Genomic DNA, 14,093 nt, shown 5'->3' on the forward strand with positions numbered 1-14,093 from the left:
CCGTCCAGAACAGACGGCTACAAGACTATCTCCTGTGGAGAAGAGCAAGCTGTGGCTCCCATTACAAGTGCTTCCAGGACACTAGTGCCAGATGCCCAGATGCCTCATCTGGGTTAGTCTTGGAAGTTAGGTCTGAGTGTGTGGTTGAGGCTTCCTGGGGGCACTGCAGTGAAAAGCTTCTTGCATTCTCTCCTGAAGATATAAACTCCTGGCTGGAGGCGATACTCGCTGCTCTCCCGAGGGGCACGTGACCTGAGCAGCCCCTAGTAGCAAGAATGAGCTAGAAAACAACCGCTCTGATCTCCCAGAGATCTCAACACCAACATGAGGTGAAAGTCCAGTGCTAAGAAAATGGGAATCAGGAGACTGAGAAATAGGTTCAAGGTCACAGAGCATCAGCCTCAGCCCCAGAAGATGAACCCAGGAACTTCATCGGTCTCACGGTCACATGTGCTCCGGCCTCCTGGCTTTGCAAAGTTAACTGAGCTGTCAAGTGGGCACAGAGAACAGAGGAAGCGTGGGGCTCCAGAAATCACCCATGGGGCTGTCAGCAAAAGTTTGCAGGATGAACAAGCAAGCCCCGAAGCCCAGGGCCTACCTCCCTCTCTCGAGAGGCCAGGTCCATCCGAAACACTACACAGCACAACAACAAAATTTATGCATGAGATTGACCTGGGGTTAACTCTGGAGTCAGAATCATTTCTGACAGGTTTCTGAGTCATTCTGAAAATGAGGCCCAGCTTCGAGATAAGCACGCTTTAGTTAGTTCTAATGTGGAAGCCACCTTTTGGCAAATGAGGCCTGAAGTTGAGACCTAAGGCAAGGGTCCCCGCTGGAGATGCCAGACCCCTAGAAGAGAAAGTTCTACAATGGGAAAAGCAAGAAGCAAACAGCACACAGGCCTCTGCACATGCACACACGGATACATGCACATAGTGCGGCTGCACGCACACTTGCACGCACAATACCTACACACACGAATACACACGCACACGCCTCTCAGGAGGGAGCTTCATGTGGAGGCTACCTACAGAGAAAGACAAGGCCGGTTTCCTCTGCCACCTGCAGTACTACAGCTATGTGAATCAGTTTCCCCGCCTACAAGTGGTAACGGGTCAGTAAATGATTTGTGCTTATTTATACCTTACTTTTCCCCACACACACAAAAAAAAAATACCACAAAATTTCAAACAAACTCACTAAGCAGGAACTAGGTACTTTAGGCAGCTGCCAAACATACTTTCGCCTTCTCCTCTTGCTTCTAAGTCCCAACAGAATGACAAAAATAAAAACCTACCGACCTTAATCTATCATAGATAAAGTAGAGGTAAATATATATGCCTTCATAACGCATATATGGTCACAATTCAGATACAGATCTGTATATTGGAGAATCCGATTGGTCCATTAGAGCCCAGAGGGCAGCAGGAAGACGACAGCAATCGGAAACGCTGAGATGCCACTGGGAGCCCTAAGGAATGTGCACCCCAACCCACAGTCCCTGGTAAAATGTTCCTAATCCAACTCTGTAAAGTCCCAAGAGAGGCAGCTGAGGCTGGGAACTGGGCAAATGAAGAGATCCATGCATTAGTTCAAAGCCTTTGATCACTGGCTTGGCCCCAGCCTACAGCTAAAGACCAACCATATCTTATATTTTTGCTGTGAACTCAGATGAAAATAACATACGTGGTAGATGTCACCACAGATGAGAATAACATACATGGTGGAAATCACTGCTGGCCCAGAACATCGCTTCCTTACCCCAGCACAGCCGGTCCCTTGACCCTCATCATACACCAAGACAGAGCGTTTCCCGTGCATTATAATTCTCGCTGTAGCATCCCTGACGCCCACCGACTAGATGGCAGAAGAACCCCTTCCCCACGAGCTATGACAACCAGAAATATTCTAAAACTGTGCCCTGGTAGAGAAGCCCCAACCTGGGAACTCAAACACATAGCAGGGGCTGGCAGGATCGCGGGGCTAGGTTTTCAGCCCAGTACTTCAGCCCTGAGTGTTCCTGTCGGTAAACGCCGTATCTGCACAGTTGGCAGTCACTGTATTTACACAGACCCAAACCTACAGGGTGATTTATCACCTCAGCTTGGGAGAAGCAATAAAAACATATGGTCGGTAATTATTAACTTAATGAGTCATGGTAAATGGTAATTTTATATCTTAGAGAGAAGATGTTGTGTAACACAGGGTGATAAATTTTGATCAATTACTTTGATGCTTAAAACTTGCTACGGTGCAATTGGGATTTCTGGTGCCTTCTGGAGCGAGCTGGAAGATCAGGGCTTTCCAGTGCATGTTGCTGGATTGCTGGCTTTCTCAGAAGCATGGTGGACTTTTCTAGAGGGCCTACTGTGTGCTTCTCAGCCACTCAATGAGAAGGTTTGTATTTACCAGATGAAAGACCGTATGGATCTGTGATCTGCTGAGTCAAACTGTAAACCAACAAGCACACAAAAAATCGCCAGGGGCAGTGGCAGCGCTTGACCCTTGGGAAGATGTCACATAGCTGCTCTCAAATGGGAGTGGGGTTGTGTGGAGACACGACAGCCATGGGAGGGTGTCCCATGCAGAGGGAAAACACTTTGGGAGATCTGTCCACCCGGTGGTGAGGCCTGCCTGCAATGGGGCAAGGAAGCCCACAGGCTACACTTCAGCCTGCTTGGTTTGGAGCAGGAGGGAGCAGGGCCGGGGTAGTGCAGAGGGACAGAGGCTCTGCTTTCGCAAATTCAGACCAGTCTCCATGATAGTTTCTTGGTCTTCTGCTGAAGGGAAAGTTCAACAGCCTGTGTGTGGCTCCCCTCCCTTGCCAGGAGCGCTCAGCTTCTTGAACGCTGGCCCAATGGCTGGAGGGCACCAGGCCACTGGAGTTAGGAAACCTAAGAGCCAACCGGGAAGCTAGCACTGCTTGTCAAGAGGGTGGCGCCAATCCCTGGTCAGGGAACTGGACCACTCAGTCTTAGCCTAGAGCCTGGGGAGGGAAGTATCTTTCTGCTTTGAACACGGGGATGTCTTGTAGCACTTGGGTACATAGCCTGAACCTGGACAGTCGGGTGGCCTCCTCAAACCTGCTCTGAGGGGGTTCCCTTCACCTTGGGTTTACCTGGGCTTCATGAAAACATAATCAGACCTGGAGAGCTGCCCAGGGATGCTTTATGTCTGAGGGAAGATTGGGGACATAGTGAACACCCAGAAGGAGAGGGACACGTGCTTGGACAGAGGAAGAAGTTGGTCAGAGATATGAATGACGACAACCACTCACCTCCGGAGCTATAGCTGTCCCTGCAGGAGAACAGTTCCTGGTAAAGCAGCGTGTGACCCCAGAGCTGACGCTGCAGCCCGGGGGTGGGTGACACTAGTGTCTGTTTCAAGGTGAGACATCTTGGAGTTGAATACCTCCTATCACAGCCCTTGTATGTCCAAGAAAAAAAAGGCCTAGAGAGGCTAAGCCGTGTGCCCAAGGTCACCAGCCCAAGACATATACTAATCACCCCGCTTGTTTTCCCTGCCACCTAAAGAAGGAAATGGATGCTGGGAGGAAAGCCAGGCCCCACCCTTCATAGAGACAAGAGCGGACCCTTAATGGCCGAACTCTGGTGCTCTGTTTCGAGGGGATGAAAATGAAAGTGTGTCTAGCTGCCATGAGGACTGTGATCTCCAACCCTCAGATGTGAGCTGCTGGTTTGCCATTTGACAGAGAAGAGACTGGACCCCCGAATAACTTCTCTGTGTTCCTGACGCTTGAGGCAGCATGTAATTCCAGGTCTGCTGTGTTCCACAGCCATCCCACACTGGACAGCCATCCTGGGACTCTAAGAAACCAAGGAAGCAAAAGGGATGACCCAAAGGACTGACAGGCAACCACACCGCGGAGGATCTGGGGAACCTGTGCAGTGTGCTCAGACCCAAGTGCTCCATCATGGCTGGCTGCTCCACTCACTAGGCACTGTCCTCTGGGCTGGCTCATGGGACAGTTCTGGACCCCATCACTCAAAATCACTTGGACCCTGCTCTGCTCCAGACTCCAGGCTTCCCACAGTCTTCAGATTCTGGGGCAACCAGAGACTGAGTTCCTCTAGCACAGGGGCAACCGGGCCGCCCTACACCCAGTCATTCCCTCATGCCCCGAGCAAATGTCGATTGAACCCTTATCTACCAGGCCCACTCGGGGGACACAAGAGTCCTCCCTTACCACAAGGAAAACATCTCAAGACCCGCTCAAAAGGTCCAGTGGGAGTTGCTCACTGTAGTCAAGAGGCTGGGCTCCAGGACCCTCAGGTTCGAGGAGAGGGATGTTTTCATGGCAGCAAGTCCTCCTCTGCCAGCTCTGTGGTCCTGGTTTGAAATAGAATCGATCACTTGCTCCCACACCTGCTCCTGCCATTCGTGTCTTTGCCACAAGGTGAGGCAGTCGAGAGGCAGCATTCAGGAGGCCCAAGCTGTGTTTTCTGGACTCGCAGCCTCCAAGCATATATAAATGCTAAATTACCTTTTTTTAATCTTTTACCTCCAAGTTTGTTTATTTTATTTTTTTATTGTTGAGACAGTTCCCTTATGTAGCTGAGGCTAGCCTGAAATCCATGATAACCTCTCTCTTATAAAGTTAGGGTGCCTCAGGTATTTTGTTATAGTAATGAAAAGCAGGCTTACACGGTCTTCAAAAAGCATCACCACTGCCCCCTGGTGGAGGATCCCTCCATGCACCACAATTATAAAAGATACCCAACTGCTCATTTCATTATATCTCCATACCACTCTGTTCTGAAAGAGTGATGGTCACTGATTCAATTCTCCTTTGTACACAGGGAAGCAGAAACCCAGGGAAAGCTCGTGACATGTTCAAGGTCTCAGGAGACTGGAGTGAGAAGTGGTAGGCCTGGGCTGCTGTTTCTGATATATAAAAGCATGATCCTGGGAGGACCCTCTATGAGATGGGACATAAAGGCTGCAGAGATGCCAACCTCCTGCCAGAGCCCCTTAATTCCAGCCATGCCACGGCTCCTCCCACAGGACCATCCCTGCCCCCCTGCAGAAGGAAGCCGTGCCAATCTCGCCCCCACAGATGCTGTAAAGTCCTCAGATCCCCCAAGTACAGGATAGGCAGTAACGGAGCCTCCAGTCATTCAGTATCCATGCTGTCCCGCTCCCCATCCTTACCCAATTCTGGGCCCAGAACTGTGCCGGTGGAAAGCAAAATAAGTCACCCACCACCACTTACTCACTGAGCCATTATAAGAAGGCACTGTGCCAAGTGCTGGGCATGGTTCCTGTCTGCCAGGAGCCTACACAAAACTGTACACAAACAACCAAGCCACCACTACGCAGACTGTGACCTGTAGCAGACTGTGACCTGTAGCGTGTGACCAGCTGCAGCCTCACATGGGGGCTCTCATTAGACATGCAAATTCCAAGGGTCCATCCTCCAGGACCAAATGCATGGAAATCCCTGGGAGTGTGGTCCAGGAATCAGCTGTTTCAAACTTACCAATCAGAGGCGGGAGTCTGTCTCTGCGGTTGGGCTCTCTAGCTGCTTCTGCAGAGAGCCAGAATTCACTCCCCATCACCCACAGGTTCACGACTGCCTGCAACTCTAGCTCCAGAAGATCCAATGCCCTCTTCTGGCTCCCACAGGCATCTGTACGCATGTACACACACACACACACACACACACACACACACACACAAACATACATACAGTCATAAATAAAAATAAAAGAAGCTTTAAAAAAATTACTAAGTAACTCATTATAAACATAAATTTTCAAAATTTCAGAGCCTGTCGGGCGGTGGTGGTGCACGCCTTTAATCCCAGCACTCGGGAGGCAGAGGCAGGCGGATCTCTGTGAGTTCGAGGCCAGCCTGGTCTACAAGAGCTAGTGCCAGGACAGGCTCCAAAAAAAAATTTTTTTTCAAGAGCCTGCCAGCAACCTCCCACCTTAAAACCACAGAATGGGGGCTGGGGTGACAGCTCAATGGGGAAAGAGCTTGCCACGTCAGCATGAGGACTGGCGTTTGGATTCCCCAGAACCCAGTGAAAGCCAGGCATGGAGGTACACATTTATAGTCCCATGCTGGTGGGGTGGAGGCAGGTAGAGCCTAGAGGACTCTAGCCAGAATATTGAGTTCAATGAGAAACTGGTCTTAAAACGTATATAAAGGAAGACGTCTGTTCTGATTTGCTTTCTGTTGCTATGGTAAAACACCATGACCAAACCAACACGAGGAAGGGTTTATTTAGCTTACAGGTTACAGTCCATCACTGAGGGAAGTCAAGGCAGGAATCTGGAGTCAGAAACTGAGGCAGTAACCATGGAGGAATGCTGCTTACCGTCTCTCTCCCTGCTGACTTGCTCAGCTTGTTTCATATATAACCCAGACCCGAGAGCTAGGGGATGGCACCGCCCACGGTGGGCTGGACCCTCCCAAGTCAATTGGCAATCAAGGAAGTGCCCAGCAGACACGCTCACAGGCCAGTCTTATAGAATCAATGCCTCAACTGAGAGTCCTTCTTCTCAGGTCTAAGTGTGTGTAACATTGATAAAAACTAACTCTAACTATGACAACACCCAGTGTCAACCTCTGCCTCCACATGTGTTTGCATCAGGGCACACACATACACACGCTCACACAAATACACACACCCTTGCAAAGCCACACACCACCCTAGGCCATGGCTCACTTTAACCCTCTTGCTTACTTCATACCCAGAGACCTATTAATCATATTACTATATATTTCGTCCACAGACAGATAGATAAGCTTTGGGAGCAACAATTCGGGCTTGCTTTGTTCATTGCCATAGCACTGGTTACCTAGCAAAGCTCTAACACAAAGCAGTGATCAATAAATATCTGTTGGTTAAATAAAGATGATAGAACATGCCACATCCCACTCAGTAGTCACTGGGAGAGACTGAAGGAAGAGAGCAGGTGGCTGGCCACAGAGTGCTTCATGACAGTGGCACCCAGGGTAGCCTTTAAGGGTATCGAACAGGGATAAAGGATGCCCAGAGCAGAGAGGTTAAACCTCTTACTGGAGTAGGTAGCAGGTGGTTGATACCACCAACAACTAATCAATAGCTGGTCTGTGCCAAGAACTATCCTAGCCTACACCTCTCACTCCTGTATCCTGAGTCTCAGAAGGTGGGACTGGAGCTGCCACTGCTCTTCTAAAGGACCCAGGTGTTGGCAGAGGCTGCTTGTTCGTTCCTGGCCTCCCAGACTGGAAATAATCACACAGGATCTATATTAATTGCAACATTCCTTGGCCTATTAGCTTGGGCTCCTTATTAACTTACTCTTACATCTTAAATTAACCCATTTCTATTACTTTATATTTTATCACAAGGCTCATGGTTTACCGGTAAGGTTCTGGTGGGCAGGCATCTTTCTCCTTCAGCGGCTACAGAGCGTCTCCCTTACTCTGCCTTCTTTCCTCCTCTACCTCTGCTTGGAATTCCTGTCTTGCTATGTTCTACGCGGCCATAGGTCCAAAGCAGCTTCTTTATTAGCCAATGGTAATAAAACATATTCATAGCATACAGAGGGGAATCCCACGCCACCCAGGTTTGATTTCTACGCCCCACATGGTGGCTCACAACCATCTGTAACACCAGTTCAGGGGATCTGAGGCCCTCTTCTGGCCTCCAGGGGCATTGCGTTCCCATCATTCTGCATATACAGACAGATAGGCAAAATAACCGTACCCATAAAACAAAAATAAACAAAGCTTAAAGAAAAAATTTAAAGAGGACACCTAGGCTCAGCAATATTAAATAACTTGCTCTTTCCACAAAGACTCGCAGAAGAGCACTCGTGGCAGGCTTTATTTACAATTTCCCAGACTGGAAACAAACCCAAACGAAGTACCAAGAGTGCTGTATCTACACGAAGCAATGTCACTCAGCAACAAAGTGGAACAAACTACACACACACACACCAAAAGAATCTGAAAGACAGACTGAGCTAAAAAGAGGCCATACTCAAAACGCCTATGTTGCATATGAAATTCCGGGGCTTAATTGGAGTTACTAGTCCTAAATTGATCTGAAACAAACTGTGGAGATAGAAATTAGAAAAGAAACCGTCACTGGGACAGTGGATGGGTGCTGACCGGGAAGGGCACAATGGGGCTTTCTAGGGTAATGGAAATATTCTCTACCTAGACTGGATTAGTGGGTACATGGGTGTTTATATCTGCCAAAGCTCACTTACATTTTATTAAACAGTCATACTCAGTAACAACAAGGAACTAGAGAGCCTAGAGGTGGCTTGGTAGGTAAAGGCACCTGCTGCTAAACCTAGCAACCTAACTTTGACTTCTAGGACACGTACAATGGAAGGAGAGAGCCTCAAGTTGTCCTCGGACTTCCACGCGTGCCCACATGCCTACATAAATACATGTATTTTAAACTTGCTTTTAAAAAGCTGTACATCATTTTCTCTAGTTCACAAACCACACATGGAGCTATGAAGCCAGGTTCACCCTGTCAGTGGCTAACTGGCATCAGTCTGCCTTAGCTGAGTTCGGAGCTACCAACCTGGTAAAGTGCCTTCCAAAATCTGAATGGAAGGAATAATTCAAATCTCAGTGGCTGGAAATCATAGGTCCCCAGCCCCCAAACCACAACAGACTACTGTCCTGCTGTGACTTGAGAAACAGAAATGTAGATTCAACCTCAACTGTGCCTTTTGCCTGCTCAGTTACCCATAGGTATACTGCTCCATGACTCAGTTTCCCCATCTATGAAGCAAAGAGGAGATCAATAGTCCCCTTCATGAGATCCCAGATCCTCCACGCCAGAGGCCAGGAGCCGCTGTGCTTACCAAGCATCAATACTACATTTTTAAATGTAACATACTTGCCTTTTATCCGGTAAGCAATTTTTTCTAATGCATGAGAGTGTTACCGTGATTAATAAATCACACAAATATTCTGAAGCTAAAATGAAGCCACGGCGGCTTTTTATCATTGTGTGTTTACTCAAACAAAAACCACCAAAAGAACAGCTAGTGCTCATGACTTCAATTTAAAGAGGCTAGGAATCTCCGTGTAGAGGATTGCTAAGGGGACAGTCACCAAGGGGATGGTCGCCAAGGGGACCGTCGCCAAGGGCCCTTCCAGGTCAACTGCCCCACGGTTGTCTGACATCATTTGGGCAAATGCTTAAGAGGCAAGCCTCTTGTCTTGGCTGCAGGAACAGAGCCCCCAGTGTGTGGGCTGTGTTCTGGCTCTGTAACCCATTTTACAGACCCACCGCCCCAGTGGGCTATTACCACACCTTAGGTCTCAGTTTACCCTCCAGCTCTGATAGTGAGCCGCTGTGAGGGAGCTTGAAGCTTGGACATTTTCTGTTCCACAACCTTTCTACATCAGTTTCTGGAGTCTGGGGGGAAAAAATGGAGTTCCTAGTCACAGTGAACCCCATGAACCATCACAGAAGGCCACAGCCCGCTGGGGAGTCTGCCAACAGGACTCTGGCTCAAGCTGAGCCAGGTGCTCCATCACCCCACCCACATCTAAGCGCATGGTCACACCTTCTGTTCAAGCATTCTAGTGGCTTGTCCCACCCCGCTATGCTCAAAACTTCTCCAGCTATGGGTCAGGGTCCTACAGCACAGAGAGAAACCCAAATCTCCACCCTCCACTTCTGCGCCCTCCCCAGCGAGTTGCGATCTGGAGGTTCTTGGTGCTGAGTCAGAGGTTTCTAAAGCTTCCGAATAAAATACGCGGGGTGGGGGTGGGGTAGGATGGGGGGCTCGGCAGAGTCCTGCTTCCCAAAGGCGGCAGTGAGAGACAGTTTGTCCCCACTCTGATGGGGTTTGCAGATACATCACCTCCAAAAGACCTCTTTTAGCTAATCTCTACCTCCTCCTCAGCCTGGGTACCCAGACTTGAAGGCACAAATGCCCAGTCTCTATCTCGGCCTCTAAACCAGAGGGTGAGCCCTGTCTTACCCATTTGGTGTTTTAAACGTAACAAAGCCAGAGGCAGAAGATGACCCAATGCCCCATCCCTTAGCTCCTTGTAAAACTCCACTTGCTGTTTTTAATCTATTTTCCCACCACCACAGTGGAAGCGGCTCCGGAACCCGCCTTCTCTCTAAGGCACCATCCCCCTCTCAGGCTTCCAACTTTGCGGATCAGCGCACAAAAGATAATCTGCTCTCCCCTCGGCGAGATGCGTGCCGCCCACCTCCTCCCCGGGACGCCCCCCGCCTGCGCGGCTCACGCCTCCCGGACCAGGGTAAACTGCAGAGGGCTCCTGGCGGCAACCGCTCCCTTAGGGCCTGAGGACGCACTTGCAGAGGCCCAGCCCCGGAGGCCCTGGATCGGTCGGACGCTCTGCTCCCGCAGTATCCCGGCAGCACCCCTGCAGCCAGGAGCTGGGCGGACAGCCTGTGGGGAAGGGGATAGACCCCAGAGGGTCGCGGATCCAGCCACCCGACGCGCACTCACCACGCAGCACCGCAGAGCCCGCGCGTCTGCGCCCCGACCGCCCGGAGACCCACGCGCGCTGTTCAATCCGGGCTCCGAGTGACGAAAAGCCGCTCTCGTCTCCAGCCTGACCCGGACCGACGCACAGACCCGGGGACGCACCGACCGTCTGGCTTCCCAACTAAGTTTCAAAGTTCCCTTCCCCACGAGGGAAGAGGATTCGGGCAGCGTGGCTGCCCCTGACCCTGCCCGATGGGCTAGAAGAGGAGCTGGGGTCCGACTCCTCAGGTCCCAGGATCCAGGCACAGCCTCCTGACGGCGCCGCGTTACGGGGACCTGCCTGGAGTTGGGGACAGAGATCCTGGAAAAATGGGGGGTGGGGGGCGGCTAGAGGTGCTTCCTCACTGCAGCCCAAGCCGAAGGGACACTAGCTCCCGATTCAGGGAAGGGACAGGCCTTGATTGGACGCCACCAACATAGAATCCCAGGCGCCAAGGGGGCAGTGACGGCCAATTAGTAAACGGCCCAATTAGTGCGCGGCAGCGACAAGTTAAAACCCCGACGCGCAAGTGTGGACGACCAAGGGGTGGGGGTGGGGAGTAAAGGGTGCGGGAGCCCGTGACTGTTTCTGGGTGTGCCCGGGTATGACTGCGAGGCCGTCAGGGCGATTCGTAGCTGAGGCTTCTAGTCCAGGGGATGGATCAGTGTGACCGTGTGCACTTGTGGGTCATTGTGAGTGTGAACTGGGACTGTCGGAGCTACTTCTTTGTGTGGCTGTCCCCGGTTGTCACTGGATGTGACAGCGGGTAGGAACGTGGGCAGCAGCGTTGTGTGTGCGGATGGGTGAAGTGACTTGTGTATGTTAATGTAGCCGTGTACGTGGGCGAGAGGCTGAGTGTGGTTGATGATAAATGACTGGCACGGTGACTTATGTGGGACGGTGAAGGCTGTGTGTGGTGCCGCCTGGTTGGGTGACAGAGAGTCGCTGCGCGTCGGCTTGTGAATGAATACGAAGTGTGGGTGAGTGTGTCACCGTGTCGTCGTGCGGGTGGCTGTCGGGCTGACTTCGGTCTGTGATCCACAACTCGGGGCGTGTGTGTGACCGCGAGGGTAGCGGTGTGAGCGGCACGTGCCCATCGACGGGGCTGTTGTGTGCGTGTCCCCCGTGTGAGCCCCAAAGTGGCCGCGTCCGCAGCCGCGAGGTGACTCCTGCCCCACGCTCGAGCCCGGGACGCTCGGCCCCTGCCTACCTTGCCGCCTACCTTGCCGCAGTGGTAGTAGTCCAGGTGCGCCAGGCCGGCCGTCTCGGCCCCGGGCCGCGCACCGACCGCGGGCGCCGAGGGATACAGGCGGACGTCCATGGCGGGCGCGGCGGCGGCGGCGGCGGCTCCCGCGGGCAGTGCCTGGGCGGGCGGCGGTGGGAGCCCTCTGCGAGCCGGTGTGCAAGCGCGGGGGGCGGGCCGGGGGCGGCGCCCGGAGGGGAGCTACGCCCTCCAGCCACGCCCTCCCCCGCCCCGCCCTCAAGCGCTATTGTTCGGGCCTCGGGCGCCGCCGAGGGCAAGGGGGCCCTGGTCCTCGTCTGGGTTGAGCAGTCGCCCGGGTCCCGCCCAGCCCTCCACCCGTAGTGTTACTTGCCAGTCCAAGTGAGCCTTTCCTGTCCCGCCTTTTGTCGCCAAGAGCGAGAGGAAAGAGAAAAGCCCCTAGGCCACACCTGTTTAGAAATGGGACATTTCCCACCCTAAATATTGGGGGCAGTGTCAGTTGGCACCAGGCATGCCGGGCCGTAGGAAGTGGTGGCATCTGGAGATGGGTGCTGTCTTAACTGTCGAACTGGGCCCCTTGACTCACACGAATCTTAGACTAGTCTTCCTGCCCCCCCCCCAACACACACACACACACACACACACACACACACACACCGCTCGAGTTGATCTGAGTTACTCAGAAAGAGGTCAGGGACCAAAGTGCATAAAGGTTAATTTCATATATGGGGGAAATCGAGGCCGGGACTTGCAGCATCAGTACCGGAGAACATCCAGAATTGAAAGCACTTGGACAGAGACACTGGAAAGTCCCCGCCCCTTTTAGTGTAAGAACTGAAAGGCTCCAAAGCTTAGTACAGTGGGCCATCATCCAACACCTTCTGGACAACAGAGAAGCGGTGTGGATCTGCCTCCCTTGCCCTCTGTCAATGCATCAAACTTCCTCGGACACTTGCTAGCTGCAAGAACTGTCAGGCTCCGTCTTCTCCTCCTTTACTTCATTAACCACCATCACCACCACCACTACTAACCCGCTACCCACCCTCACCACCCCATTCAGTTTTGGGATTCTGGATTCTGGAATATTTCAGGTCTGTCTGGGAAGGACCGCTGGAGAAAATGGCTCCAGCCTCTTGCCCACATAGAAGACAGCTAGGAACTAACAGCTCTACATGGCTGCTTGGACTTGGCTGGTCCTAGCCAGGAGCAAGAGCCTTTGTAACCCCGAAATCCTGGCATGGTGAGACCAGTGTGGGAACTGATCTTTCAGTGGAGGTTAGAGAACAACAGAGGGAAATTACAGCCCAGAAAGGAAAGAGCTTCTAAATAAACTTCAGTCATTGTTTCTAGAAATACCAGGCTCAGTCTTATCAAAAAGGAATTTCCCACAGCCCCCCCCCCCAGATCTGGATACCCAACTAGTCTGACAATATTGACTGAAACACATGCACACACGCACGCACACGCACACACACTCCACTTCTCCGCATCTCTTTATCATAAAACAAGTATTTCACATGCTCGTGGGCTGTTTCTGCGTTCTCTGTCTCATTTACGTTTCTCTCCTTGTGCCATTAGCACACTGGATTACTCCAGCTTTGTAGTACATCTTAATTTTAATATTAAGAAAAACCCACCCATTCTTTAAGTTCTTTAAGGCTTCCTTGGCTATTGACTTTTGTACTTTAATTTAAAAAAAATCAGCTGGGGTTTTTATTGTTCTCACAGTAGATCTTTATGTCGATTGGGATGAAGTGAGTATTTCCGATGTCAATTACTTTTATCCATGAGCATGGTATATCCACTTATTCCAGATTTCTTTACAAGTTCTCTCAGCAATGTTTTGTATGTAAAAGCCTGGCATATCTTTCATTAGATTTTCAACAGGCTTTTGTTGTTGCTGTTTTATGCTATTATCAATTATTGACTTTGTTTGTTGCTAATACGATGGTGAAGGCTTTCTAACGACTCCATAAATACTTGGACACTCCTCCCAGGGAGCAGAGTCTAATAAGTTCCCTCCTGAAAAAGTCCGATCTTACGGAATGGTACTTAGCAAGCAGAGAGACTTCTAAGGCTGCTAGTTCATAAAAGCTGATACAGCCCCACCTGCTTGCCTTCTTCTTCGGGTAAGCCATCTCATGTAAGAGGTCTGGAAACACAAGAGGAGCCCCCCAAAGGACACAGCTGAGTCTTCCTCTAACCCAAAATATTCAGTATTTGGGCAAAGAGACAGGTAGGATCTTCGTGAGTTCAAGACCAGCCTCATCTACATAGTGATTTCCAGGCCCACCAAAGCTGCATAGAGTGACTCTGTTTCAATAAATAAATAGATAGATAAATAGATAAATAAAATGTCCAGTTGTCATGACAGGTAATA

The 14,093-nt window shown here is 51.1% G+C and overlaps 1 protein-coding gene across 6 annotated transcripts in view; it reads right to left on the minus strand.

Annotated features, from left to right (window-relative positions):
- The window catches only part of Tox2 (TOX high mobility group box family member 2), a 113,279-nt gene extending 100,383 nt beyond the window's left edge, over positions 1 to 12,896 (minus strand). For 2 of the 6 annotated variants that reach the window (XM_050150925.1, XM_050150927.1), the window contains exon 1: positions 11,702 to 12,896. In XM_050150925.1, coding sequence (XP_050006882.1) covers positions 11,702 to 11,812 — 111 coding nt within the window. In that variant the 5' untranslated portion in view covers positions 11,813 to 12,896. Of the gene's footprint in view, positions 1 to 10,472; positions 10,945 to 11,701 lie in introns of those variants that run through there. The other 4 variants (XM_050150926.1, XM_050150928.1, XM_050150929.1 and 1 more) reach the window with 3 other exon arrangements.
- Positions 12,897 to 14,093: the final 1,197 nt, after the last annotated feature.

Source organism: Alexandromys fortis, unplaced genomic scaffold (assembly GCF_014885135.2).
Source record: "Alexandromys fortis isolate MF-2015 unplaced genomic scaffold, M_Fortis_MF-2015_v1.1 scaffold_27, whole genome shotgun sequence".
NCBI lineage: Eukaryota > Metazoa > Chordata > Mammalia > Rodentia > Cricetidae > Alexandromys > Alexandromys fortis.